This window comes from Condylostylus longicornis, unplaced genomic scaffold (genome assembly GCF_029603195.1).
Source record: "Condylostylus longicornis isolate FDR11 unplaced genomic scaffold, ASM2960319v2 ptg000054l, whole genome shotgun sequence".
Taxonomy (NCBI): Eukaryota; Metazoa; Arthropoda; class Insecta; order Diptera; family Dolichopodidae; genus Condylostylus; species Condylostylus longicornis.
Genome location: NW_026578023.1, coordinates 228,039 through 255,873, shown reverse-complemented (window position 1 = coordinate 255,873; position 27,835 = coordinate 228,039). Strand labels below are relative to the sequence as shown.

Sequence of the window (27,835 nt, the reverse complement as noted above, 5' to 3'; positions counted from 1 at the left end):
AAGTAAATTATTAAAAATTTAAAAAGTATTAAAATTCGATTTATACATACATATTTTAAAGGAAGTTGTTGCCAATGGTATGATTTGATTGAAACAATAATTCAAGATCCAAAAATATTTGATAATGAAGACAAAGATATAAGAAATGAATTGTGTTTGGCTGAAATCCTTGAAACTGAATATTACGGGTATTTATTACCGAAAATTAAATGTGTTTGGTTTACCGAAATTAATTTTAGGAAAATTTGTAAAAATTTTTTAATGAACTGCGGAGAAATTAGCAGAGAAAATGAAACAAGTTATGAACTCTATAAAATGGAAGGCAACGAATTTTACAAAACTGGAACAATTCATAACTTTTATCGTGCTCTTAATAGTTATACAAAGGCTCTTTACAGTTCGAAAAATAGTAAGCGTATTTACATACATATCTCAACATTTATAAGAAAATTTTACTGGTCATTATTTTAAAGGTAATTCTATAGCGATAGCTCACGCCAATCGGGCAGCAGCGTTGATTAAACTTGAATATTTCCAGGTAAATATTAACTTTGTGTTTAATGAAAGACGATTACCTAATTCGCTTTTTAGGAGGCTTATGATGACTGTGAGGCTGCTATTCAAAGTAGATATCCTAGAGAAAATATAAAAAAAGTTTATTTTAGACAAAGTTTCTGTGCGGTGAAACTTAAAGATGTACAGAAAATAGAAAATGTAATTGATAATTTATATAAACTCTCTAATTCGGAGGATATCGAAAAAAAAATTAATCAATTAAAAATTGATTTACTTAATTTAAAAGGGGAAGATGCACCAATAAATAAGGCTCACGTACAAGCCAGTGATAGTTTAAAAAAAGGAAAAGAACAAAAGATGTAAGTAGAAAGGCAAGGATTTGACTCGTTCATTCAATTTTAAGCTAATCTTATTTAGTTTGAAAGATTCAACTAAAGGCAGATTTGTTGTAGCAGGAGAAAAAATACGGGAAAATGAAACGATAATGGTTGAAAAAGCTTTTGCTTTCGTACCATTAGACAAAAATTTGGGAGTTTTGACATCTCACTGCGAAACTTGTGCTAAAGCAAACTCAGTTTGCTTTCCATGTATTGATTGCCTATCAGTTTCCTTTTGCTCTTTAAAATGTCAAAGAGATTTTTCAAAACTTCATAATTTTGAGTGTAGTGCGATTAGAAGAAATATAACAATGCAAATAGGAATAGGTCGATTGGCGTTAAGGACTTTTCTTATAGGTATAGATGAATTCAAAAAATATGTTAAAATAAAATATAAAGATGAGGTTCTCACAAAAAGGAGTATATGGCAAATAGTTCAATATTTTGAAAAAACTGACTCAAAATATGCCTCTGTTTTATCTTTAAATACTAATTTTTGTAAAATGAGTTGGTTGGACGTTAAAAGATATGCCGCAACTGGAGCGATGTTGAAAAACTATTTGAAAGATCTGACAAAATATTTTGAAGACGATATTAGCTTTTACAAAATTATTACAAGATCGTATTGGGAAGTAATAGTAACTGCGATTATAATAAGACATCTGGCTCAAATGGTCTCAAATGCTCATACGATTATAGATTTTAAAATAACTGAAGAAGAAGATTTGAATATTTGGTTAAGTAAATATAAAATACAAAATGGATATTTAAGTCGTTTTGCCAATATTACTCCTTTATTTGCTGCAATATATCCACGTACGAGTTTGTACAATCACTCTTGCAAACCCAATTTCTATAACAAATTCTGTGAAGCAAACTTGCATGTGATTGCAAACGATAACTTCGAAATCGGTGAGGAAATTTTAAACTCTTATGGCAAAAACTGCAAACTATTGGATCGAGACTGCAGGCTGCGGGATTTAGAAGCTCAATATCATTTTACTTGTACATGTGGTCCTTGTTCCGATAAAAACGATACGGAATTCGTAAGTGTTAATATCTTTAAATATGTTAATATACATATTCGACTTTTCTATAGAAAAAACATCACCTTTTATTTTGTGATAATTGCAAACAAAAATTTTGTACGAATTTTAACTGGTTGGAAGAAGACCTCTTGCAATTGTCAGGTTTAAAGTGTAATAAATGCGGAAGTGTTGTTAATATGGATTGGATTAGACAATTTGAGCAATTAACGCAATATGTAAATTCTTGTAAAAATCACAAAATAAATGATTTAAGCCGAATAATTGACATATTTGAAAAAGCAAAATATTCTTTAGTTGGTACTCATGCTTATAAACCAATTTTGATGTCAACCCTTTTGAATATTGGAAATCGATTGATTCTAAGCAACAGTAATATTTTCATCATCGTCAATTTCACAAACATTTAATGTCAGTTCTAATTTTAGGTTCGATATTGCCTGCAGAGATTAAACAAAAATTAATTGCTGTAGCTGTCCAAAATCTTGAAGTTACTGAAAACATATATACTTTATTATCTTTGGAATATGTAAAGGCCACAGCTATTTTTATGGATATTATTTTAAATTTACAATCAAAGTTTTCTCGTGCCATCATAAGTTATGATGTTTCAAAAATAAAATTATCTTTTGATATTTTGTCTGATGACTCGAGAGCTATTTTTTTAAACTATTTCGGCAACTTTATCGATGCTTTGGAATAAAATAAAATGTACAAAAGAATTTTTTTTTAATAAAGTATACATATACAATATAAGTATATTTAAAAATATAAACACAATATTCACTTCAATTTATACTTTAAGACTTATCCATTTTTTGAAACAGTTTCAATCTTTCCTTTTTGATTTCTGCTATCATCCAAGAAGGCACCCCTTTAATTGGGTGCGCCATTGGATATTTGATTGGAACATCTATGTCCTTAAAAAGATATTTGTTTAAATAATTTTTATTAATTTTTTTATGGTCAGCTCTATGCTTATCCATGTATAAGTTAAATGGCTGCTTTAAAGGGAACCATTTCTGATCAGCCAAGTAAGGTCTTGGGAAGTCGTAAGTGAATGAAGGTTCCTTTATATTTAATTTATTAAAAATTTTTGTAACACTTTCATCCCATTCACTTTGGAAAAATGATAATCCAGCAGGAGTTATATTTTCTTGGTGTTCTCTATAAAATTCCAAAACATTAAAATGTCGGTCTAATAAATCATTAAACGATTTGTTTTTAAATTTCTGGAAATCAATTAGTTTTGATTGCCTAAATAAAATAAATACATTCCTTTGAAAACCGAAACCCTTTGCTGGAATTGGCTGAAGATATTTACAGATTTCTTCACCATTTTTAATTCCACCGTTTGGAATATTACCAATAAACCAATTTAAGAAATTTTCATTTTTTCCACTAAATAGATGGGTGTCAGGACTCACCATTAGGATACTCCAATATGATGTTTCGCTGCTATCAAAATTTTTTATTAAAAGGTTTTTGTTATGATCGAAGGTAATGTTTGGTTCATTTACAGTGCAGGAAGCTGACAAAACATTACCGTAAAATATGCTGTGATTATTTTTATTTTCATCAGTAAAGAAAATGTCCATATTTATCCTTGGAATAAAATAAGCATTGCCAAATAAGTCTTTGTATATCCCGTAATGATCAGCAATAGTTTTAAGTTGAAAAGGAGCTGCGGTAAAATTAGACTCTTTTCTTACTGCATCTAAATTTATGGACAAACTGTTACTTCTAGATAATCTTTCCAAATCTTGGTTTTGTTTTTGTTTTTTTAAGTGTTCTATACGGCTTTGACGAACCTCTTTTCGAGATGGGGTCTTACAAGCAAAGCCAATATTTACTCTGGGTAACAAAACTGTGTTTTCATTCCTCTCATCGTCAGCTAATCTTTGTGCTAAGCTTCTTGCTACACCTGGACGCTTTCCTCTTATAGTGTGACCATTCCTAACTATCGTGGAAATAACGATATGTTTACTTGTATTTGCCTTTAATAAATTGATTGTCAACATACTTTAACAATTTACAATTTGATTCTGGCAAAATTTAAAAATATAGAGTACATAATAAAAAATGGGGTTAGGATAAAGTTAACTTTATGCTACTATTTGCAGTCAATCAAACGTCAATTGTAATCAGCTGATATTTAAATTTCGAAGGTTTGTGTCCTTAATATATATTAATTAAAACATTTTCAGAACGCTTTTTAGAAAATGAAAATGGTAACACAAGTTTTGAAAGATAAGTATTGAAGAAGTAAAATTGAAAATTAATGGCGATATGTAAAAGTTTTGTGGCTCAATAACAAGTTTTTATAAAAGAAATTAAAGCAATTTAATTCGAAATATTGTGGAATAATCGATTTTGTCTATTAGAAGGAAGTAAGTCACATCAATAATAGCTAAAAAATTTTAAGATTATGCATCACATTTCAACACTTTACAATTCATTTTATAAATTGGTTCTGCCTCTCAAAGCTAAGTATAATTACATATGTATATTTCAGCAGAAAATTGAATTGAAGTATTACTATTAATTAGCATTCGAAAACATAATTTAATAGGTGAGTGTATAGTTTGCTAAAAGTTTATCTAATTTAAAGCATTATTAAATTCTTTTTTGTTAATATAGATGATTTACGTACATTTATGTATATTTTGAAACAAGAAAAAAAATTTTATATATAAAAATGGGACGCACGAAAAACTTTAATACTTTAAGTGCAAATTACGAAAAATCAAATGCAGATGAAAGTGAAAATATAGATTTATCACAAAATGATGAAGATAATGAAGATGAAAGCATTTTTCAAGAGCAAAGTCAAAATATTGAACATGAGACAACAAAAAATGCCAAAAGACAGATTCTAATAAATTCAATGCCTTCTGTAAAAAAAGTGAGTCCATTTGTAGATCAATATATGACATAGTATAACAGTTTTTTTTTTGTTTTTAATTTCCTAAGCTTATAAAATGTGGAATATTTTTAGATTACTGTGTTTTAAAAAGTTTATATTTTGTTGAATGAATTCAGTGTTTAAGCATAAATTTAAAAATTGTATCTAATCAATACTTAATTTTGTTCATGTAGATAGATTCAAAATAAAAAAATGTGATTGTTATATTTACAATTTTAAAAAATATGTGAACAAAATAATTTAAAAGCATTTTAAAAGAAGGAAAACATGAACTTAGTGAAGTTTCTCTACTTATTTCCTTTACCTTTTATTATGCTTTAAAGTATTAATTAAAGTAAAGTTTTATAAATTTTAATGACTCTAGCAAAACTGTTATACTGGAATTTTTGCTCGCATTCGAAACATTACCAAAAGTTTTATAAAAAATTCATAGTAGAAGTTGCATCATATTTTATTTTTTATACATGTTTTTTTAATAATAAAAATGGAAAAACAAAATTAAAAAGAAAAAAAAAATACTATTTTAGGGTGCATGTGAAGAAGCAATAAAAGAAGTTAAAAGATCAAGAGGTCGACCACGAAAAAATATTGCGGATACAGAAACGCATAGATCATTTAGAAAATCATATGTTGAAAATGATGACGACCTTTTAAAGTTTGAAAACGAAGTATATGAAAATGAGGACATTTTTAATATTCAATTGGAAAATAGTACACAGGAAACAATTGAGATAGCAAATGCAGATACAATAAAGCAGCAATTAAGGAATACAAATTTTGAAATGGAAACAAAAACTTCGAGCGAGAGCGTTATAACAATTAGTTCAGAAGAAAATAGTAATTCTAATCCAGTTTTAAAAACCTTTCACAGCAATCCAAATGTGGAGAGAAATTTACCATCCCCTGAAATACTGCACGTTCAGTTTAATCCGTCATCTACTAAAACTTACAAAAATAAACGTAAATTTGTAAATACAACACTCGATAATAGTACTACTACCAAAAATAATTTTTCTGAATCAAATAAAATAGATAAACCTGTAGAAAACGACAGTATAGTTGATAAAAATAAAGTTCAAATGGGGAAACCATCGCCGAGTTTCGAAATAAACCCGAATTTTGTTCGAAATACAAGAAAAAAAGTTCTAAAATATGATGTTTGCGATTTGTTAAATAAAAAAAGTCACAAAAAAATTCAAATAGAAGCTAGAATCGATTCGATGCCAGCAAAATCTAAACTGAATTCATCCAAACTTTCTAGTACAAATCCAAATACCGAAACGGTCAAAAATGATTGCTTTGCGACGAAAGTAGTTCCGAAAATAAACGATTTACCAAGCATTATAAGAAAATTTCCCCAAACCGAAAGTGATTTTCCTCCAAAAGATATCAGTGGAAATTTATATGGTATGATTAGAGAAAAACAATCCCCACCAAAATCTTTAATTCAAATTCAAGGTAAAATTGTTGCTGACAACCGTTTGAGTGTCCCAAGAAAAATATCTAGTCAAGACGTTAGTGATGATCAGAAAATGATGAAATCATACATAGCAGAAAGAAAAAATGAAGGAGCAACATTCGATCAAAATGAAGCACATAATATCCTAACAAAGAGACGTCCGGGTAGACCAAAAATTAAGAAGGAAAGCTTGAATTTCAGTCCGGTTCCAGTTAAAACCAAAACTGACCATACATTGAATGTAACAGATTTCACAATTGATGCTGAAATATCTAATAAAAAAGATTTAGCAAATGAATTCGGAACTGCGAATGAAAGTAAAAGTGAAGCCAATAATTTCCTCTTGGAACAATCACCTACACAACATTTAAAAAATATAAATATTAATCCAACCTTCACACTCTCTAAGGATGCTCATTTAGATAACATAATCATAGGTAAATCAATGAAAAATTTGGAAGTTGATGTACCAATCGCGTTTAAAATATGTGAAGGTACATCAGAAAAATTAATACGTTATGAAATTGGTTTACCAAAGAAATTTCATAACTCTTACAATCCAATTAAGTTCGAAAATATTATTCCCAAAGATGAAAAACTTAAAACTAAAACAGATATTTTGAGGAATTTTTCGGAAAAATTAATAGGTAAAGTTTTTTAAATTACATGTTTAAAGAAACTAAAATAAAATATGATTTTAATTTTATACAAACAGTTAGGGCAAAAGAAGCTGAACCGCAGGAGGAAACTAGTACTAATAATAATGTATGCGAAACATTGAAGGCAAATGATTCGGCAACCATGTGTACTTCTAAACAAAATGAAAATTTAATAGGTAAAAATATGAAAGAGGTACGCGTTTTAATTAAAAGTGTTGACAATATAAAACTAAAAAAGGCAGAACGTTGTAATCGATTTATCGAAAATGAACCTTGTGCTTCAAATCTTTTGGAAGAAACTGAAGAAAGTTACAAAAATAATTTGAATGTTCCTCCTGTAGGTAAAACAGAAACAGAAGCTAATAAAGGGGAAAGTATGGTTAGCTTTAAAGAAAAAAATTGCAACACGGAAAAATCTAAACAATTGAATATTAATGAAAAGAAAGACAATTATGAAAAACTTTCAAGGGATGAAGTTTCACTAAATAAATTGAGCAATTGCAATGCTGAAGCAAAGATTTTAGAAAATGACTGCAAAGGTACAGTAGAAAGTTTAAGTGACTTAAATGAAAAATCACAGTCTGAGACAGAAGTTTTCTTCTTACCAGAGACTGCTTCAGAAGTTGTATGTTTGGCAGAAAGTGCTTCAGAAGTAGTATGTTTAACTGAAGCAGTTGTAGAAATTGAATCTTTAACAGAAACTGGTGAGAGTACGTTAAACATAATAGAAACAGAAAAAATTGAAAATAATATTCAGTTTTGCGAGATATCAAATTTATCAGTGGAAAAATCTTTTCAAAAAAATGAAGATAAAGAAAAGGATGAAAAAGTCTTACAACTAAGAGAAGCAAACGTTGAAAATAATCAAGCTAATTTAAAAAGTAGCGAGGAAATTCATTTACCAATTTCAACAAAATCTGAAGATTGCTTTAATGAAATTTCTCCAATTTTATTGGAAGTATCTAACAATGAAAAAATATCGGTAGAAAAAAATAGGGATGAATTAACTTCAACTTTAGAGAAAAGTACAGTTCAGCTAATCAAGCCAAAAGAATCTAAAACAGGTATGGACATTTGGCTTGAAAAGGTTCAAATGGATTCTAAATCAAAAGTTTTAACTGATTCGACTAAAAAGAAAAGTGATAAGAATCAAAAACTAAAATCAAAAGAAGAAAATAAGTCTAAACAAGAAAATAAAGCCAAATATGATAGCCAGTTAAAAACTGAGTTAATTTATAAAGGAGATCACAAATCAAAAGAACAAGTAAACAAGGAACTTTATAAATCGTCGAATGATTCTAGGTCTAAAAAAGAGTTAAAAGATAAATTTGAAAACAAATTAAAACTAAATACTTCAAAAACAGATTTTAAGGTTAAAGAAGAAATCAAAACTAAAGAAAGTAAAGAATTAGCTAAACAAGATAGAAAAGGTAAAGATAAAGATGAACTAAAAAATAGGAGTGAAACCAAAGTTGAAACAAAAAGCAAATCAGATTCTTTTACACAAAAACTAATTTCTAAATCAGACAAAGAGGATTTAAGGCAGAAAAGTGATAAAAATAATAAAAATGAGATATATAACAGTTTAAAAAACGAAACATCTTTGAGAACCATTGATATTTTCAATTTTGCTGCAAAAGATGAAATGGCTCAAAAGGTGTACAACAAAAAGAAAAAGAAAACCGAAACAACTATACCTGCTCAAGATAAAACTTCAAAAACTGATATTGCTGATTTGAAATTTGAAAATGAAAACGATATAATGCAAAAAAAATTTCTCGGATTAGACAAGAGTCCGAAAATTTTAAAAGAAAAGAAAATTGATAAAAGCATATTTAATAAAGATGAAGATCTTGAAAAAAGTCTAGAAAGTGATGTAATCAAAAATAAAATCGATGCAGCCGAAGAAATTAAAATAAAAGGACGCAATAAAAGTGTAGATGAAGAAGAAAGTGTTAGATCCACGAATTCTACGTCCGATTTAATTTTAAAAGAAGAAAATAGCTCAGCAGTTGAAAAAGTTGCAGATATTAATGGCGAACAGCATTTGTCCAAGGAAAACTTAGAAGAATGTACAGACTCAAATATATTTACAACACAACCTCATAACAAAGTTTTGAGGTGTGATGTTAACTCAGAAGAAAACTTTATTAAAAATTTAGAGAAAGAAATAAGTGAATTTCCTGAGCAAACATCTAAGAAAATCGTTAATATTGAAGTTTCTAGTTTTGAAAAAGAAAATAAATCATCTGAAACGTCCAAAGTTCAAGATTATAGTGGTAAAGAAATTGAAATGGAAACTGTCAATCAAACTCCAAAAACATTGGAAACTTCAAAGAAATTACAAATAGCTTTACAGGAAAATCAAGAAACAAATGAATCAACCAATGAGATTTTAGATCCTCTAAAAGATATTGAAAGTTTTTTAGAAGCTGCAGGAAATCTTCTTAGCAGATCACACTCATCGGATGATGAAAAGGAATCTATAGGACGAAGAGGTATTCGTAATAAAACATCTGACGATAAAACAGTTTCTGAACAGGATGAGAATAAAAAAGAAACTATATGTGATATAGAAGAAAAATTAAAAAGTATTGAGGGTGACAATGAAAATACAGAAATTTCGAACAATCTTCAGAATACGTCTAAGACTTGCGAAAACGAAAACCAAGATTCCAATGAGAAAAGTGTTCCACCCGAATGTTTTGAGCAAAAGGAAAATGATAATGAAAAAACTAAGTTAATTTGCGATTTGTCAAGTATTAATATCATCGAGAGTAAGGAAAACGTTAGTTCTTTACACTTAAAATGCAATATTTTAACTCCAATCAAAGCCTTGCAGAAAGAAAAGCGTGAAGAATGGTTTGATCAAATAGATTCAAGCATTGACAAAGACTTAAACGATGAAGTTTCTTTTAATTCAATGATCAACTACAACGAATCAACACCAATTCACAAGAAAACAGGTGCTGGTCCTCGAACACCTCCTTTGCCTCCCCCACTGTCTGATGAAGAATTGGATAGAAATAAAATGACAAACGACAATAAAAAAGAAGCAAGTCATTTTTATGAACAAAATAGTTTAGAACGCGACATCGCAGATAGTATTATTTCAACTTCTATAAAAATACCAAACTCAATGATAGCTTCTTTGCATGAGTTAAAATTTATGGGTTCACCAAAAAATCAAAACACTATTTTAGGTAAAACTGTTTTGTCTTATAATAAATATTTTTTTTATAATGTTTTTATTCAATTTTTAGATGAACAGCTAAAATTAATTCAAAATCAAATAGATAAAAAATCAAAAAAGAAAAGTGAAATTAGTCAAAAGGATAGGGAATTAAAAAAATTTTTGAAAACTTTAAAGAAAAATGAGCTTTCAAAAGACTGGAAAAAAACTTATAAAGAACTTAAAAAAATTAAGAAAAAGTCAGCGGAGGGCTTTGCGGTTTCCAAATCCAGCTTGAAATATTCACCAGAGAATGATAGCATTCTATCGAATGAAAATTCTGCAAGTTTAACATTTTCACAAAAGCTGAAAAAATCATCAGATTTACATGATGAACACAATTCGAATAACTCAACAATAAGGCGATCCCATCGTTTGAAATCAATTGCTATGCAACAAAACCAGCAAAATGCTATAGGGCGAGGTGGTCTCGTAAGAAATGATTACGAAGATTTAATACGTGCAGATTTAGCTCAAGTTCAAGCGCAAAACACAAAATTTTTAAAGGCTATGGAAAATAGTCTTAATCAATTCAAACAAATAAAAGAGAATGAATATAAGTGTGAGCGTGTTATTAGCAAAGAAGCTAAAAGAATGATGTGTGATTGCTTTTTAACAAAAGAAGAGGAAGAACGTGGTGAGTATGGTTGTGGGGAGGACTGTTTAAATCGGTTACTTATGATAGAGTGTGGTCCTAAGTGCAATGTTGGTGATCGTTGCACTAATAAACGTTTTCAAAGAGGTCAATACGCACCTTGTCGTGTATTTATGACAGAAAAAAAAGGTTGTGGGATATTTGCTGATGTAGAAATTCCAGCAGGAGAATTTATAATGGAATATGTTGGTGAAGTTGTTGATAGCGATCAATTTGAAAAACGTGCGGCGGAGTATTCTGCTTGTAAAAATAAGCACTTCTATTTTATGTCGTTGAGATCTAATGCGATAATAGATGCCACCTCAAGGGGAAATATTTCACGATTTATAAATCATTCATGCGATCCAAACGCAGAAACTCAAAAGTGGACTGTTAATGGGGAATTGCATATTGGATTTTTCACAACTAGAACGGTTGCTCCCGGAGAAGAAATCACATTTGATTACCAATTTCAAAGATATGGAAAACAAGCTCAAAGATGTTTTTGTGAAGCAGTAAATTGCCGGGGGTGGATTGGTGAGGAGCCTGACAGTGATGAGGAAATTGAAGAAGATATCGAGTTAGATTTTAAAACTAAGGAAGATTTAGAAAAAATTTCAAAAGATGTTCAATCATATGCAAATAAAGATAAGCTTCAAATATTAGAGGAAGAAAAAGCTAATAGTGAAAAAAATTTGAGTGACAAATTGATTGAACCTGCCAAAACCAAGGCAATATTAACAGATGAAGAAATAAAAATTAAACAGCAAGAAAGAGAGCAACGTAAAAAGGATAAACAGAGAAAACGCGAAATAAGATTAGCACAACAAAAACACGATTTCCTTGAAGATCCGGATTTGGAAGATGAAATATACAGATTATCTAAAACTGGTCTCAAAAATCAAGTTCAAACTCTACGTTTAAGTAGATTAATTGTGAGAGCGAAGTTATTGCAAACTAGAATTAATCTTTTAGAAATATTAAGAGCAGGTGAAATTCCTTGCAGAAGATTATTCTTAGATTATCATGGTTTGAAACTCCTACATGGATGGATGAATGAATCTGAATCTAGAGACAGTAACCCAACAGAAGATAACTTAAAAATGCGGTTAGCGATTTTAGAAACATTAAACTGTTTACCAATACCAAACAAAACCATGTTAAAGGAAAGTAAAGTTTATCAAATAGTACAGAATTGGACCCAAGAAAAGATTATCACAATATCACCAATAGATGGTTCTGCGAGCGATAGTAATAGTGGTCATGCAATTGCTGTCAAAGACAAACCTAGCGAAACTATATTAGATCAAAATGCAAAAGAAACTCAATCTGAAATTAAAAATCTTGCTGTAAAGCTAATAAATGACTGGGAAGTTTTACCTGAAGTATTTAGAATTCCTCGGAAAGAAAGAGTTGAACAAATGAAAGAACATGAACGGGAAGCGGACAGACGATATGCCGCTTTAAATGTTGCTGAAGACGAACGTGATTTCAAAACAAGTCGAGATAGATACAAAAAATCCCGATGGGATAGCAGTATTAAGCAACGCTGGCCAAATAAAGTAGATATTAATAAAGAACGTCGCAAAAACGATCAAGAGAAATTAGACGATGGACTAACAAAGGAACAACGGCGACAGGCATTTGCAGCTAAAGTAAGTTATAAATAGAATTTTTTTTTAAATATCTATTAAACTACTTTATACAGGTTGCGCAGGACGAAGCTGAAAAATTAAATGCAGAGAAACGTCGTAATTTGGAGTATGAAGCGAGGAGAGAATTCGAGTTTAAGTGTAAATTTTTTCTACTTGATTGCACAAAAACGCATCATCGTGATATTCCTTTTTGTGTTGATCAGAAAACTAATACTTGGTACACTTTAGATAAGCGAAAAATTCCAACTCCTCCTAGTCATGTATATTTTAATTATTTGTTAAAATAATATTTTTATTTTTACTTACGTAGTTATATTTATTATAGATACACATCAAAATTCCACCCAGATTGAAATCAACTAATCCATGTGATTATAAAATGCCTAAAGTGGATTTGCCACCTGGTTGGAAATTTGCTATTGATCCACTTCACGGTCGAATTTATTATTATCATGTAAAAATACGGCGTCCACAATGGGAACCACCGCCAAAAATATTCCCTTTGGTTAATCCTGATAATACCACTAATGCGACTATATCTGGAAGTAGCGTCACTATTAATACAAATGATAATCACTATTCAGGTTCTTCAAGCTCTGATAGTGAAGGTTTTGATGAAACGGATGCTCTATCATTATTGCGACAAGAAAGAGCAATTAGCGTAAATATAACTGAAACTAGGAATTCCTTCTTTATTAAATAATTTATATTTTTAGCCAAGAAAAGAAGAAGATCGGGTTTATAACCAAAATGAAATGCGGCGCTATAAAGAAAATAAAGAAAAAATACGACGTCGAAAAGAAGAAATTAAACGTCGTAAGGTTCGCCTTCTGTTAAAAACCGTTGACCAAGCTAGTGACGATATCAATATCAATCAGTTAAATGAATCAGATCCATTACCTATAGCCGATTATTTAATTTCTTCTGATGAAGATGATGATACCATAGTCGAAGAGCTAGATTCAAAATTAATAGAAAAAATTGTCAAAGGGGAAAGTATTGTAGATGAATTAGATGCTTTAAAAATTAAGAAACCTTTAAAAAGACCGCTGCCGATAAAAGAAAAGTCGAATGGAAATGGGGCCAGTAACTCTACTAGTAGTAATATTACTGCTGAATTTAAGAAAAGATCAAAATTAGAAGATAAAAAACATAAAAATTCCGATGAAGTTAAAAAGTAAACTTTACAATTGTTTTAAAGCTCAATTTTTTAAAATTTTATTCCTTTATTTTAGATCCAAAACATCTAATAAAAACCATCGATATTTTGCTAGAAAAGCTAAAGAAAAATTTCGTTCGGATATAGCTGGTATTATTGTGCAACATCTACAGCCTTACAGAAAAGATAGCTGCCAAGTGGGTAAAATAACAACCAATGAAGATTTCAAACACCTTGCTAGAAAGGTAATGTATAGCCTGATGTTTTTTAAAGAATTTTTTTCATGGCTTTTTTGTTTTATTTTCAGCTTACACATTTTGTAATGATAAAAGAATTGAAGCATTGTGATTCTACAGGACAAACTCTTATTGTAACGGATTCTGTTAAAAACAAATCTCGAGAATTCATAAAAAAATATATGGCTAAATATGGAGAAACATACATAAGACCGGAAACAGATCCAGAATATAAAGAAATTCCTTTGTAAGTTAATTATTCATTACATTAAAGAATTACTTGTACAAATAATTAAATATTTTTCATTATTAATAATGTCTATAATGAATTATATAATAAGTTAAAAAAATGTCAAATTTATCAAGAAGTTTGAATAATATCATTTAGTTATAAATTCTATTTTAAAAATTTAGTTCTTAGTTTATTTCATTGTCATAAAAATTTAATGTAAAGTCGAACTTTAGATTTTATTGAAAAAATCTATTATCGAATTTTAGCATACTTTTAATATTGTCGTTTTTTTAATATTTAAATAATTAAGGTAAAATAACAATTTATTTAATTTCGTTTTATTAAGTGTACAAGCTTGAAATCAGTTTTGAAAAGATAAATAGAAATAAAATATGTATATGTAAAACGGCTGTGCTTTTTGCATGAATACATACATACATACTTAATATATATCTATCACAAGAAATTTGTGAACTGTGTATTTACAATTTTAGTTACTTGTAATAAAAATTAACGGTGTAAGAATCTAGAAAATTGTTTCGTATGTAATCTTAAAAACAAAAAGCGAACCTATTAAAAGTTGGTTATACATATGTACTTTTTATTTTTTTTTCTTATATTGAATAAACGCAAAAAATGTATATTGTTAGAGTTTATTTTAAATAAAAATACGGAAATTGAAACAGTACCAACAAGTTTTTTTATAATCAAAATAAAATTCAAATTGACATTTTTTAAATTACAGGTTCATAAATTTTTTATGAATCAGCATTATAACAATGAGCCGTAAAACCAGTTAATGGAAATAACAGATATATGAAGAACAAATTCAATAGATTTATGGCTGAAATTCATAAATATAATTGTAAAAATTTATTGAATTCACTTAGTACTTTAAGCACTAATTAATTTTTACGTACCGTTAATTAAAACCTTAACCTATTTATTATATTTTAATAAGTTGTTGCTTCTAGGTGACGTTTTTCTGTGTGAACATTTTATCGGCGTGTGTTAAAATTACTGACATTTTTCTGAAATTTTGTGAAATTATTTTTGATATATTCAATTTAATTTTTGTGGGAAAGATATTTGTTAAATCAGGAATGCTGTGTTAATAATATATATGAAAATATAATTTTCGTTGTGTTTATTATCTTACATTATTCTACTACAGAAATTAAAAAAAAATGTTGACTTAAAACGACTGTCCAATGAAGCAGTAAGTGTAATTAGTTGGACTAGAAAGACCTCAGCGCGCAATTTTATAAAAACAACCAAATATATTTAACCTTTTAATATATTTATTGATATTGTTATATTCCTGTATGCCGAAAATGGTATAATAAAGTTTTGCTGTCTACTTTATTTCGAATTGTCAAATATATTAATTTATTTATGTATTACTTTTGAGAGAAAAATACCCATATTAATATTTAAATTCAAAATGTCAAATGTAATTTTTTCAAAAATATAGGAATTTCAAAAGTAATAAAATACAAAAATAAACGCATGCATATTTATCATAAGTAACTCTTCACTTTCTCTGACAAAATTATTATTTTTAAACATAACATTGTGAATTGTGTCGTTTTCGACTTTGAAGTGCTTAAATGTCGTATTTTGAGTCATATGTAATTTCTTAAAAGAAAGACACAGTGTTATTTCATTTTAATGTTTTAATGCAGTACCAAGGGAAAAGAAATTATTTATTGTTGATTAGAAAACATCAGCTTTCACTTCCTTGTTTTTATTTTTGAATTGCCAAGAAGTTATCCAAATTCTGGTAATTTATTAAAATTTTAATTTGAAAATTCAGCTCTTGCGTTTAATGAAAAATATAGTACATTAAAGCTAGTAATATTTATTTTGTGATTTAGATAAAAAATATAACGTTAACCTCAAAAACTGCACATAACAGAAAAAAATTTTTCCGAAAGTGAAATATATACCAAAACTTAAAAGAAAAATGTATTCTTCTTAGAATTTATAGAAAATAAAATTTAGATTAGGTATGATCAGTAATATACTGTCTCCTAAATTATTTAATTACAAAATGCTACCAGTAAGGTTGTCTACATCTCAAAAGGTAACTTTTTCTTTCTTTAACTTACACAATATCATCAGCATAATACATATTTACAACAGATTGTTGCCTTGTCTGTAACAGCTAGTGTTGTTCTGTTAGGTGTCTTAGCTCGGTTTTTACGCAGGAGAAAAACACCTAGACCCCTACGGCGGTAATTTTTTTGTTTGTTTTGAAAATTATAAAAAGTTAATATTTTTCTTTAAGAGTACAAAGGCGAGGAGGTAGACGAACAAGGAACAGTGTACGCAGCCCTAATGATTTAATATCTGTGGCTGGTTCTAAGATATCTGCAAGGTCTGGAAGTCCTGTTGCTTCTATTATTGCTTTGTCAGATCGCATGTCTTTAGCTTCTGGATCTGTAGGACCTAACGTGATAGTAACTCCTCACTTAACCTCCCAACAGCTAGGAGTTATGGGAATGGAAGCTCTAGAAGCAGTGATCAATCACTGGGAAGATGCCTTAGCCGTACATTATTCTCCAGGGGGAGTTCCTGCTGCATTAACAACTGCAGAAGAATCTGAATTTTGTCGTGAAATTCAAAATTTGTTAGATATGGCATACACTTTGCAAGAACAAAGTGAATTATTGTTCTTAGATCAACGTTCAGTGTTATTTCGAGAAGAAACACAATTAGAAAAAGAAACGGATAAGGTACCAAGTCGTCTACGCCGAACAGGATCTGATCCTAATTTCGATTCCGCTGAAAGTTTTGCTTCAGCTCTTGACCAGGTTGCAGATTTACGCGAATTCGAGGATTTTACAGAAGCTTTCGCAGAATTTGAACAATATCCATTATACACAAATGCTGTTAAACAATTTGAAGATAACCCTATTCCTTGTCGAACGTTGAGAACAGAAATGGTTGGATGCTCGACAGATCTAGAATATTTAGCAAAATTACACTGCATTAGATTAGCATTTCAATTTTTATTCAAGGTTAGGTTTAATTTACAAACATTAAATAAATATACAAAAATGATGTTAAATTTTATTACAGGATCAAGCAAATGGGCAATGGGTGGCAGATACTGGTCGACAAGTGTTAACAGATTTACTATGTCTCGGTGATAAAGATCCTAAAGATTTTTTGGTTGGATACGAAGATTTGATGCAATTTCTGCATGACCAAAATAATTGGTCGATTATTGAAAGTGAACTGGATGCTCGTGATGTAAAAGCAATGACATTTTATGACATTTGTATTGACTTCATAATATTGGATTCGTTCCGAGATTTAGAAAATCCCCCAGGCAGTGTAATGGCTGTTGTTCAAAATCGGTTTTTGTCGAATGGATTTAAAGAAACTGCTTTAACCACGGCTGTTTGGTCTGTGTTGAAAGCCAAAAAAAGATTGTTGAAATATCCCAATGGATTTATGTCACATTTTTACACAATATCTGAACAAATATCACCTTTAATGGCTTGGGGATTTTTTGGTCCTAATGAAAATCTTCGTGATATTTGTCATTATTTTAGGGAACAAACCTTAGGATTTTTAGTAGACATATTTAACTTTCAAAAATGCCGTTATACAACAGTAGAAGATTTGTCTGAGGACATTTTGCAACATATGAAAACCCGAGTAAATAATATTGGAGTTAAATTTAGTCAATGAGAGTAGTTTTATAGTACAAGTATTGTTTTGCTTTTCATTTAAGAATAAAATTTTATTAGTTTGTTTTACCTAATAGACAATTTATGTCTAATAGAAATTTACATATAAAAAAAAATTCCATTTTAAAAGTGGCGATAAATTTATGAAATGCTGACTGTTTTGTTTTCCTAATTAGCAAGGAAGACAAATATTTTGTTGTTTTTATTATTTTTGATTTTATGAATCTATTGACTTGATACAATAAAATTTTATGAAAAGGTGATTAGGAAATTAATGGGGTTTTCAATTTTTAAAAAGTGGTAATAATAAGTTTTGTCCTAATGAAATTAATACAGTTCTTAATGAACGGGCAAAAACTGAAGTATTTCGGTAAGTGCTTAAGTTAAGTTCCCATATTGTTTTCTTTAAAAAGTGGACGCATCTAATGGAAAAATTGTAGTTTCATATATGTAACGTATTTTATAAAAAAAAGTGTATAATGTAATTTACATACATAGGTACACGCAAAGTTTTTGTATGAAAAATGAATATTTTTATTCATGCAAAATTAAGTTTAAAAAAAATTCTCTCGTTGAGAAAGAGATACACTCAACGAAACTAAACTTTCTCAACGACAAAATTTTTTCTTAAATCAATATGATATGAACTTTGGTTCGCTTATTGTTATGTATAATTACTATTATTTTAATTATTCGTAATTTCTTTCAATTTTCTATAATACTTAACTATTATTTTCTTTTGTGTTATTCTATTTTCGTATTGTTAGTACTTTTCTCCATTTTTTTTTCGGAAAGTTTTATTATACGAGCTTCCAATCTTTAATGGTATTCATATTTAATCTATTCCTGTGATCAGATCATTGTTTATTATTAGGATAAATTTTCTATTTCCTCTTGATAACTTCGAACTGTTATGTCTTTGGCTAGAAACTAAAAGCACAGTTTTTTTAACAGAGTTGAAATAAACGAAATCGTCTTTTTCTCTTGTCAAAAAAGTGTATTCCTTAAAAAAAAAATTTAAAAAAGATAAATAAACACACTGTAAGGTAATGAGAAGTAAACATTTACACTTAAAAGGTTACGAATGGCAACCCTAGTCTAAGCGAAATTTATAGTAAATACATAAATTGGTCTGTCTGGGATAAAACTTGCAAAAACTTTAAAAACAGAAACAAAGCGAAATTTCTCTTACTTAAAAAAAAATAAATCAAACAGAAAACTTGAAAAAACTTTTAAAAACTTTACAAATAAGTATATTATAAAAGTCAATTTCAAAGTATTTATCAAACAAATAAATATTTTTTGGTTATACTAAAAAGCGGTAATTTTTTGTTTTGGATTATAAAAGTGTGAAACTTAGAAAAAATCATTTGTGGAGAATTTGTAAAACAAAGTTACAAACCATTTGTAAAGAACCCTTTTTGGTTATTTTAATTGAAATGTTTTGAATACGTGAAATAAATCTGCCTTGACTTGTCTCTTTCACTAAATTACTTTCATTGTTCCTTATATTATTTGACTATTTATTTATATATTTGTATATTGTATAGTCTTTTGGTTTGCAATCCCATCAAATATGTGTAAACATTATCCAATTTTGAGTATTGTCAGAGCACAATGTTTCTCACGCTACTTTTTTTAAAACTCACATTTAAGTGAAATTACTAAAAATTTAAGATAACGGGACAAATTAGGAGATTTAAGGGCTTTGTATAACGAATTGTCAATTCAAGGTTCTAATTTCAGCTATCAGAAAAATTGGAATATGTCAGTTTTTTGCTTCCGTTATTTAAAAAAGCAACCATAAAAGTTCCATCAGAACTGTTTCTAAATTTTTTTTTCAAAAGCATAAGTTTTTTTTTTCTCCTGAAGAATTTATTTGGAAAAGTATCCTGCGACAGAAAAATTTAAAAATAACTCAGTTAAATTCATTTTAAAATAATATACTTATATTATTTTTATTGTTAAAAAAGCGACGTTATATTTATAAACTTATTAAAAAAGCCTCGAGACTAGTTTTAAAATAACTGAGTTATTTTTTGACAACGTCAAAGTATATGTTAAAATTTTGTGAGAGAAAAACACGCTTAAGAGACAAAGCTTATACGTATAATATTTACACAATATAATATATTAATTATAAAAGATAATGAAATATACTTTTACCTACATAACTGTAAATTTAACAAAAAGTCTTACATGTTCATATACTAATGTTTCAAACGTTTTAAAAAAAAGAAATAATAAAAAAGAAATTTAGTAGATTTAGATATATATATAGAATAATATTACAGCTAATTACGGTTAAGGTTAATGGTCCACAATGGTCAGCTTGGAAATTTGTCGTTATATTTTGTTTATACGATATTGTTCTTATTAAGCCCTTAAGTCATTTTGACAGTTTTCAAAAAAATATTGAAAGATATTATGAATACTTTTGTTATTTTAAATGAAATTTTCAGTTTAACATTCAGCCCATTGTTGTTGATTTTTAGTTATTCATTTTTAAGGAAAGCTTAAGAAATCTTAAGAAAAATTTGACAGCTTACGTTACGCTATTATTTACAAAAAGAAAAACGAAAATATTTGAAATAAATGCCTTAATCTGTAATATACAATAGGGAATGTAAAGTAAATACGTTTTTATATGGAGTTGTAATTTTATTGTGGACTTTGGTTTTTTTCCAAAAAGGGAAAACGGCCTTAAATATTGAGGCTATGTGAAAAGTATCACATAATATTTTTCGACATATTATAAGTTACATATAATTTTGTCGATATTCCGTCTATATATCTTAAAGGTTGAAGAATACATGTTGAAAACACATTTGTGAAAAAGTTTGAATAATTCCAAAAATCTTGGTAACACTTTTTTGATTGTGTCAAATGGAAAGTTTATTTATATATTTCTTTTCCGGTCAGCCATTAAAGCTGTAAGTTGCGTTAAATATTTTCTTCAAATAAACTATTTAAAACATCTGGAAAAGCAATATTGTTTTTGACTTATGAAATCTTAGAGAATATCTGTTTTATTTACATATTTAAGTTAAAGTTTTATTTGAGTTTTTTGTTTTTAATTTTTAATGAAATCGTGATATTACAATGTAAACTTCAATGCACATAAGTCGATTACAATATACATACAAACAAGATGTAATCTTATATATTTTCTGTTAATTTGGTTCTTAATTTTAGACAAAATGAGGAAGATTATGAAAACGGGTAAAGTCGTAATCGTCTTGGCTGGACGATACGCAGGCAGAAAAGCTATAATCGTTAAAACATTTGATGATGGCACATCCGATAAACAATTTGGGCATGCTTTGATTGCTGGTATTGATAGATATCCACGTAAAGTTACAAAACGTATGAACAAGAGTAAATTGAAGAAGAAGTCAAAAATCAAGCCTTTTATAAAGGTTTTGAATTACAACCATCTTATGCCCACAAGATACACAGTAGATATTACTTTTGAAAAAATTTCGGCAAAAGATCTTAAAGATCCAGTTAAAAGGAAAACACATCGTTTCCAAACCAGAGTTAAATTTGAGTCAAGATATAAAGCTGGAAAAAATAAGTGGTTCTTCCAAAAATTAAGGTTCTAAGAAAATTTTTTTAATTAGGATTAATATGGAAGAAAATATAATTTAAATAACCGGCGAAATAAAAGGAAGTTAATTATAATTACAAATGTGTTTTTGTTTACAAATATGTGACATTTTAGCTAGGAAACGAAGCGATTTTCATCAAGATTAAATTTAAATTTTTAAGAAATTACGTATAGGATATTTCTATTGAAGTTTGATTAAATGACTAATAAAGTTCCAAGTTACCAATTTGGAAGTGTTTATTTTATATGTTAGAAGCACAAATTAAATGAACCATAAAAATCGCATATTTTATTTGACTGGGGTACCCGTATGTTTAAAAGTACTGATTTGTACAGCTCAAGGACAAGTGTTAATTTTAAATTAAGTACGTAGTTTTAGTATTTTTTCTACTGGGTAAGTACTTAAAAAGGGGTACTTGTTCTTACTAAGCTTCTGGTCACTTTCTTGATCAATAGTGGATACAGGAATAATAAGGGACAGCAAAAATACAATGAATTTCTTATTTACAAGTAATGATTTGTTTTGTTTTGGTTAATGACAAGTTTTAATTAAAGATTCGTTTGCTAGACATCTTAATAGTTTATATCTTATTTGCAAAAACTTCATACATTAGTTACACATTTTTGTTAAAAATAAATTATTCTTTGATTTCAATATTTTCCTGAGCACTTAAGCTTTCTTTAATTCTCAGCAATAATTCTTTTTTAACTGGATCTGGTACACATGTTCTAGCTTTGGGTGTTACTCTTGCTACTATTTGATCCACATTTGCTGATGAGCCCATTTCTTTTATAGCTTCACGGCACATTAAACTTACTTGCTCATGCCAGCCACATTCCATTAATCTTTGCCGAAGTAAATCCTTTAACCTAAAATTAAAAAAATTTGAATTGTATAATCATTTATGCATATGGGATACATACATACATATATACTTTTTTTGAGTAATTTTCAATATTGGATTTGTTATATGTAATAAAAATCATTACAAACTAACGATACTGTATATGTATATACATGCATTTATTCAATTTAAATCATTGTTTAGTTCATTGTTTATCTCAGGTTTTTGTTTTATGGAACATATTGTGTACAAAATGAAAAACAAGTTTCGGGTATCTCCGAATTTTTGTTTGATTTTTTGCAATTTAAAACAGATATTTGAAGTTTTTTTTTTGCACAATTCAATTCAAATTACAAAATTTAACTTAAAAGAGCTAAACAAAGTGCAACTAACTTACTTGGTACGATCTCCTGATAAAATGGACATTTGGTCGACTACTGTCGTAAGGGTCATTTCTTTGAGTGATACGTATATTTTAAATTATTTTATTGTTTTCTGTTCAAAAATTAAAAAAATTTTCCAAACTTAGTTTCCTTGTTGTCAACGTATTGTTATTAAATTTAAAATAAATTGAAAATGTAATTTTAAAATCACCTTGGTAAAATTTTTGTTTACGACCTAAACAAATTAATACTAATCAACATTTCAGATTTGACAGACTAGTAATACTTCATGTTTTGACAGTTTATATGTGCACGTTTACACATTCGTTTTTAAAATCTTTTCCTTAAGACAAAATAAATGTTTTCTTAACGTAAGATAAATGAAGTTCTACTTGAACAATATTTATTCAAGAATGAAGTGATTTATGTATGTATATAAGTGAAGGAATGAAATAATAAGTAGTGAAAAGAAATTAATACATACAAAATTTATACAAAACATATTAGATTACATTCCTAGATTGAAAGCACGCTTTGCACACTTGAATTTTTCGAACTGAGATGGAAAAAATTGACGTCCAACGTTTTTGGATAACTTGGCACAGTTCCTTTCTTGCCACCCTATTCCAATAGTGGTAGAACAAACTATTCCTTATACAAGGCTATTTTTTTTTTGGCTATCAATATTTTTTTATTCGTGTCTACTTCCCAGTTGTGAGATAATCAATCTAATTTGACTTTGTTAAAGACGATAGGCGTTATAGCTTTACAGTCATCAATATATGTACAATAAGAAATATAAATAACTTTGGGTAAGATTTTACAGTATGCTTGGCTTCAAAAGGTCGTACATTTGAAAAACATGTACGTTTAGAGAGTTTTACATTATAACGATAACAATGGAATTGTAAAAAGTTGAACGTTAATTCTGTTATAAGAAAGATTTTTAATATTTACTTTGGTTTGTTATAAGATTTTTAAAGCCATACAGAGAGGAAGGTCTTTGATAGGAGAAACATTATTAATTATTTTTCAATTACTATTGAATTAAGTTGGATTTTATATCTTAAGATTAAAAGGGGGGAATCATGATACTTTAAAATTGGATTAAAATGCAACAAAAACATTTTTTTTTTTGTTTTTATTTATTTAGATTTAGTTTCTGTCTTCTTTATTAATTTAATTTTACATTATAATTTTGTGGGAAACAGAAAAAAATTTCAATAACATTCAATTTAAATGATTCTTTATTCGGGCTTACAAGAATATTTTATTACTTTTTGTTTTTTTTTTTTTTTACATTTACATATATAAATTACTTTATTTTACTTTATTGGTTTTTTTTTTGTTTGTTTTAATTTTTGAAATATTTATATTTACATTTATTCGTACAATTTTATGAAAAAATAAAATTGGAATGCAAAAGCTAATGGTTCTTTATTAATTTTTTTTTTTAATTATTTTTTTTTTTTCTCATTTTTTCGTATCCTTAAATTATTTATTTACTTAAAATTTATATGCAGGAAAAGTGTTCAACAGCAATATCGAAAGAATTGAAAAATTGAATAATCGAATTAAATATTTTTTTAATATTATTCATTTAGGAATTTATAGAACTTTAAAGTTTTTGAAGTAAAATCTATTTGCCAGATATAATTTTAAAAATAGCTATTAAAATTTTTAGTTTTCTGTTAAATTATTGGAACTAATTAAAATGTGTAATTGAATTGTATACGTTTATTAGCAAAAAATAAATATAAATTACATTTTTATAAATAATAATAATTATGATTGAATATTAACATGACGTAATATTACAAATTTTTACTAAAATTTTATTAAAAAAAAAAATGTAATTTTTAATTATGAATTTTAAAAAAGAAATTTCTAAGAAATTTCTAAATTAATCAATAATTAATTTGAAACAAGTTATTTAATTTTATAAATTTATTTTTTAATTATTAAATTATTCTATTTATAATAACTAGATAATATTTTTATGTTAAAAATTTCAGTTTTAAAATTTCAGTTTGTGTTTATAACAAAATACACTTTTATTTCTTTTAATAATTTAGAAAATAATAAAATGTTTTCTTATAAAATTTTTGAAATATATCCGATTCGCATGTACTTGTGTAATTAAAAAACAAAATTCGAAAATTCTAAAAAAAAATTGATCAAATTAAATTAAATATTTTATTATTTATGAAAATTAATTAACAGGGCCTTGATAAAATCTAAAAGTGTAATAAAAGCCAATTAAAAAACCTTTAAATAATAATAATAATAAATATTTTATTCATAATTTATTATTTGAGATTCAAAAAAAAAATTCTTAAACAAAAAGATTTTATGTAAATGGCAGCAATAATTTTATTATTTTTTTTTTGTAACGAAACAGATAAAAATGTGATTTATTCAGAATTTATTATAAAATATGTGTATCTGACATATTGGAAAGAGTTTCTTAATATTTTGTAGTAAAGCTTTTAAAAATTATTAAATTTCAAAATGTAATTTTTTTGCGTTTTTAATTTTATAATAAAAAAAAAAAATCATCAAAAAATGAAATTTCTCTGCTTAATTTTTAGATGAATTTAAAATTTTTTTTAAAAAATTTTTTTGAATAATATTATTTACTTTGATATTTTAATATTGATTTATAATGAAATTAATTGTTTTACTAATGCCATATAGATCTATTAGACCTCCAAACTAAAATAATTTTCCGAAATTTTGAATTGGAAAAAAAAATACAAAAACAATTCTTAATGTTTTATGTTTTCGAAGTATGCCAATTGAAATATTTTTTTATTTTTTGAAATTTTTGAGTATTTTTCATGAATCTCATTTTATTTAGTATATTTTTAAAAGCCATCTAAATTATAATTATTATTTTTTTGCCTTTTTCTTCAATTTATTCTTAAATTGTATTTTCTTGTTCAAAAATTTTACTTTGTAATTCAGTACCCTGACATTTAGAAGACAAAAAAGGTTGTCTCTGTGCTAAAAATTTTCAGATGCAATTTACCAACCCATTTTTTTTGAAATTTAAATTTTAAATTTAAAAAAATATGTAGACCCAAAATCAGTAGAGTCAAAAATATTAATCAATTTTAACTTCAGAGAAATAAATTCCGACACACTTTCTCCATTTATAAACTCCATATAAATTTGGAATTTATTTTTGATTTGCTCTCTGATTTTGATGGCCTGATAGACATACTCGTATATAATATATGGCATTAGTTTTATAATAAATATATTTTAGGTCTTAACAAATTATTCTAAATTATTCAATAATACAAACTACTTCTTAAATTCAATTAAATTTGATTGAAATTTTAATTATTACAAAAATTTTTAAAGATTTATAAAAAAAACATACATAGATAAAAAAAAAAAAATTGCATAATTTAAGAAGAAGACCATTTTCCTGCTATTTTTTTTTTTATCTAAATATTCTTTTAATAATTATTTTTTTATTATTTTTTTTTTTTTCTTTATTTATGAATTTAGAGATAAATAATATACACAGCATTATCCTTAAAGTCAATGGTTTTATTATTATTATTAATTTTTTTTTGTAATTTTTTTTTATATATATATATATATTAATTTTGTGTTTTTTTTAATTAATTTTTTAATTTTATAATTTCTTAAATAACACACATACTAATACAACAAGGCCAATGAATTTATGAAACTAATTAACAATATTATCGTTAGGATACCATTGTTATTTTTATTTAATATTGATGAACTTGAATCCTTATTGTTTTGTTGTTTTTGTGCATTCTGATGTTGACTATCATTATCTTCAGATGATGAATGATTTTCAGATGATGATTCAGATGATGATGATGATGATGATGAAGACGATGATGATGATGATGATGAAGATGATGATGACGATGATGATGATGAACTAGAACCGATTGTTGCTATATGTACAATAGGAACCTGTAATGGTGATGGTTCTTTTGTTGATGTTGTTGCCTCTGTTGATGTTGTTGTCGTTGTAGTTGTTGTTGTTGGTATAAATGTACCATTTTCAATCCAATAAATTGGACTAAAATCTAATCCTATATCTTTTAGTGTAGCTTTTTGAACCTAAAATAAAATGAAAAGGAAAAATAATTATTAAAAAATATTTTCAATTAAAAATTTAAACAAAGATAAATGTTGAGCTCGGGAGTTGCTTGGAAATAACTACGTTTTAACAAAAAAAATATTAGTGAATCGATTTTATTTACGGCCTTAAATCTTTGTCCTTTTATTGTTTTCGGCACACTATAACAATTTATTTATTAATGTATGTTGAGGAAACTAACTGAGAACGTGTAAGCAAATAATGCTGATTAAATCAGTGACTATATGGATATTTCATTATAAGCAATAGTGTTGCGAGGAGAATTATTTAACACAATATAGGTAACAATATTAATGGAATATTCAAATTGAAATTTTATTTTCATAAAATTAATATTGCAGTTATTTAGAACCAGTTGCTGTGATTCATCTACCAATATCCGAATCAAAAGATTAACATTAGGTGTCTGTCTATGGTGTCTACCAATCTACGGTATGTAACTTGCGTATGCAATATTTTTGTAACACGGCCGTCACAATATAACTAGCATTTCGTTTTAGTTTTAAGAATTCTCTTTAGATACCACGCGACGTTTGTATTATACAAACACTATTTATTGTGATTTTTGGTCTAGCATATAGTTTCTACCAAGTAAAATACTTACTACTGCATTAATTTGTCGTTTTACTGTTTCTTCACCATCTTCATAAAATGCAATTAAAGCTGCTCTATATGGAGCTTCCATACTTGTATAATTTCCTCTTAAAGTAACATTTAAAGCAGTTCCACCTGGTAACATTGTACTAACTGTACGTGTTTCAACACGCATTTCAGAATATCTTAAACCCCAATTAACTTCATCTGGTTTTGATGTATCACCTTTTTCTTTATCAAAAATTTTTGTTGGTAATCCTCTTGCAACACCTTCATGATTACCCCAATATTGTGTTTTTTCATATTTATATGAAATAACAGTTTCAACCATCATATCAGTTTGTCCTGGATTTGATAATGTTGCAGAACCTATATTAAAATAAAAATTACCAATAATAATTAATTAAATTTTTAAATT

At 27.3% G+C, this 27,835-nt stretch overlaps 7 protein-coding genes across 12 annotated transcripts in view; 4 read left to right on the top strand and 3 right to left on the bottom strand.

Annotated features, from left to right (window-relative positions):
- The first annotated feature begins 59 nt into the window (after nt 1-59).
- On the top strand, nt 60-2,687 carry LOC129611603 (SET and MYND domain-containing protein 4-like). Its single transcript, XM_055524814.1, has 7 exons — nt 60-188; nt 240-409; nt 474-538; nt 592-875; nt 934-1,939; nt 1,993-2,311; nt 2,368-2,687. The coding sequence occupies exons 2-7, from the start codon at nt 262-264 to the stop codon at nt 2,640-2,642; spliced, it is 2,097 nt and encodes a 698-aa protein (XP_055380789.1). The 5' UTR covers nt 60-188; nt 240-261; the 3' UTR covers nt 2,643-2,687.
- LOC129611604 (39S ribosomal protein L38, mitochondrial) lies at nt 2,658-4,040 on the bottom strand. The gene has a single exon (XM_055524815.1). It carries the CDS (start codon nt 3,958-3,960, stop codon nt 2,740-2,742), a length of 1,221 nt encoding a protein of 406 aa, XP_055380790.1. The 5' UTR covers nt 3,961-4,040; the 3' UTR covers nt 2,658-2,739.
- A 159-nt stretch (nt 4,041-4,199) lies between these two features.
- LOC129611635 (probable histone-lysine N-methyltransferase CG1716) lies at nt 4,200-15,212 on the top strand. 4 transcript variants are annotated; one of them, XR_008697179.1, is made up of 13 exons: nt 4,209-4,329; nt 4,455-4,511; nt 4,580-4,844; nt 5,393-6,971; nt 7,040-10,186; nt 10,247-12,504; nt 12,558-12,764; nt 12,830-13,165; nt 13,221-13,681; nt 13,740-13,908; nt 13,971-14,146; nt 14,877-15,047; nt 15,106-15,188. XR_008697179.1 is itself a non-coding variant. In XM_055524859.1 (11 exons), exons 2-11 carry the CDS (start codon nt 4,638-4,640, stop codon nt 15,107-15,109), a joined length of 8,544 nt encoding a protein of 2,847 aa, XP_055380834.1. In that variant the 5' UTR covers nt 4,200-4,511; nt 4,580-4,637; the 3' UTR covers nt 15,110-15,212. The 4 variants fall into 4 exon arrangements, 2 of the variants coding, with proteins under 2 accessions (XP_055380834.1, XP_055380832.1); XR_008697180.1 differs by having other exon boundaries at nt 4,213-4,329; nt 4,458-4,511; XM_055524859.1 differs by lacking the exon at nt 14,877-15,047 and having other exon boundaries at nt 4,200-4,511; nt 15,106-15,212.
- Nucleotides 15,213-15,822: 610 nt separating this feature from the next.
- Nucleotides 15,823-18,103, top strand: LOC129611636 (mitoguardin). Of its 2 annotated transcripts, XM_055524860.1 has the most exons (5): nt 15,823-15,914; nt 16,009-16,217; nt 16,277-16,368; nt 16,422-17,154; nt 17,216-18,103. In XM_055524860.1, exons 2-5 carry the CDS (start codon nt 16,143-16,145, stop codon nt 17,831-17,833), a joined length of 1,518 nt encoding a protein of 505 aa, XP_055380835.1. In that variant the 5' UTR covers nt 15,823-15,914; nt 16,009-16,142; the 3' UTR covers nt 17,834-18,103. The 2 variants fall into 2 exon arrangements, with proteins under 2 accessions (XP_055380835.1, XP_055380836.1); XM_055524861.1 differs by having other exon boundaries at nt 15,873-16,217.
- Nucleotides 18,104-20,692: 2,589 nt separating this feature from the next.
- On the top strand, nt 20,693-21,516 carry LOC129611616 (60S ribosomal protein L27). Its single transcript, XM_055524833.1, has 2 exons — nt 20,693-20,765; nt 21,028-21,516. The coding sequence occupies exon 2, from the start codon at nt 21,033-21,035 to the stop codon at nt 21,435-21,437; it is 405 nt and encodes a 134-aa protein (XP_055380808.1). The 5' UTR covers nt 20,693-20,765; nt 21,028-21,032; the 3' UTR covers nt 21,438-21,516.
- A 462-nt stretch (nt 21,517-21,978) lies between these two features.
- On the bottom strand, nt 21,979-22,950 carry LOC129611629 (enhancer of yellow 2 transcription factor-like). Its single transcript, XM_055524850.1, has 3 exons — nt 22,882-22,950; nt 22,685-22,782; nt 21,979-22,312 (listed from the first exon to the last, which is right to left on the bottom strand). The coding sequence occupies exons 2-3, from the start codon at nt 22,738-22,740 to the stop codon at nt 22,081-22,083; spliced, it is 288 nt and encodes a 95-aa protein (XP_055380825.1). The 5' UTR covers nt 22,741-22,782; nt 22,882-22,950; the 3' UTR covers nt 21,979-22,080.
- Nucleotides 22,951-26,290: 3,340 nt separating this feature from the next.
- Nucleotides 26,291-27,835, bottom strand: part of LOC129611618 (protein unzipped-like) — a 93,359-nt gene continuing 91,814 nt past the window's right edge. For both annotated transcript variants that reach the window (XM_055524835.1, XM_055524836.1), the window contains exons 3-4: nt 27,428-27,786; nt 26,291-26,783 (exon numbers count right to left, since the gene is read on the bottom strand). In XM_055524835.1, the coding sequence (XP_055380810.1) occupies nt 26,346-26,783; nt 27,428-27,786 (797 nt within the window). In that variant the 3' untranslated portion in view covers nt 26,291-26,345. The remainder of the gene's footprint in view (nt 26,784-27,427; nt 27,787-27,835) is intronic.

Bases quoted from the DNA above. Each gene is read 5' to 3' on its own strand.
- LOC129611616 (XM_055524833.1), top strand. From the start codon at position 21,033: ATGAGGAAGATTATGAAAACGGGTAAAGTCGTAATCGTCTTGGCTGGA.
- LOC129611636 (XM_055524860.1), top strand. From the start codon at position 16,143: ATGATCAGTAATATACTGTCTCCTAAATTATTTAATTACAAAATGCTA. The intron at 16,218-16,276 runs GTAACTTTTTCT...TATTTACAACAG, and splicing joins GGTTGTCTACATCTCAAAAG to ATTGTTGCCTTGTCTGTAAC. The intron at 17,155-17,215 runs GTTAGGTTTAAT...ATTTTATTACAG, and splicing joins CATTTCAATTTTTATTCAAG to GATCAAGCAAATGGGCAATG.
- LOC129611635 (XM_055524859.1), top strand. From the start codon at position 4,638: ATGGGACGCACGAAAAACTTTAATACTTTAAGTGCAAATTACGAAAAA. The intron at 4,845-5,392 runs GTGAGTCCATTT...ATACTATTTTAG, and splicing joins CAATGCCTTCTGTAAAAAAA to GGTGCATGTGAAGAAGCAAT. The intron at 13,166-13,220 runs GTAAATATAACT...TTATATTTTTAG, and splicing joins GACAAGAAAGAGCAATTAGC to CCAAGAAAAGAAGAAGATCG.
- LOC129611629 (XM_055524850.1), bottom strand. From the start codon at position 22,740: ATGACCCTTACGACAGTAGTCGACCAAATGTCCATTTTATCAGGAGAT. The intron at 22,313-22,684 runs GTAAGTTAGTTG...TTTTAATTTTAG, and splicing joins TTATCAGGAGATCGTACCAA to GTTAAAGGATTTACTTCGGC.
- LOC129611603 (XM_055524814.1), top strand. From the start codon at position 262: ATGAACTGCGGAGAAATTAGCAGAGAAAATGAAACAAGTTATGAACTC. The intron at 876-933 runs GTAAGTAGAAAG...AATCTTATTTAG, and splicing joins AAAGGAAAAGAACAAAAGAT to TTTGAAAGATTCAACTAAAG. The intron at 1,940-1,992 runs GTAAGTGTTAAT...ACTTTTCTATAG, and splicing joins ATAAAAACGATACGGAATTC to AAAAAACATCACCTTTTATT.
- LOC129611604 (XM_055524815.1), bottom strand. From the start codon at position 3,960: ATGTTGACAATCAATTTATTAAAGGCAAATACAAGTAAACATATCGTT.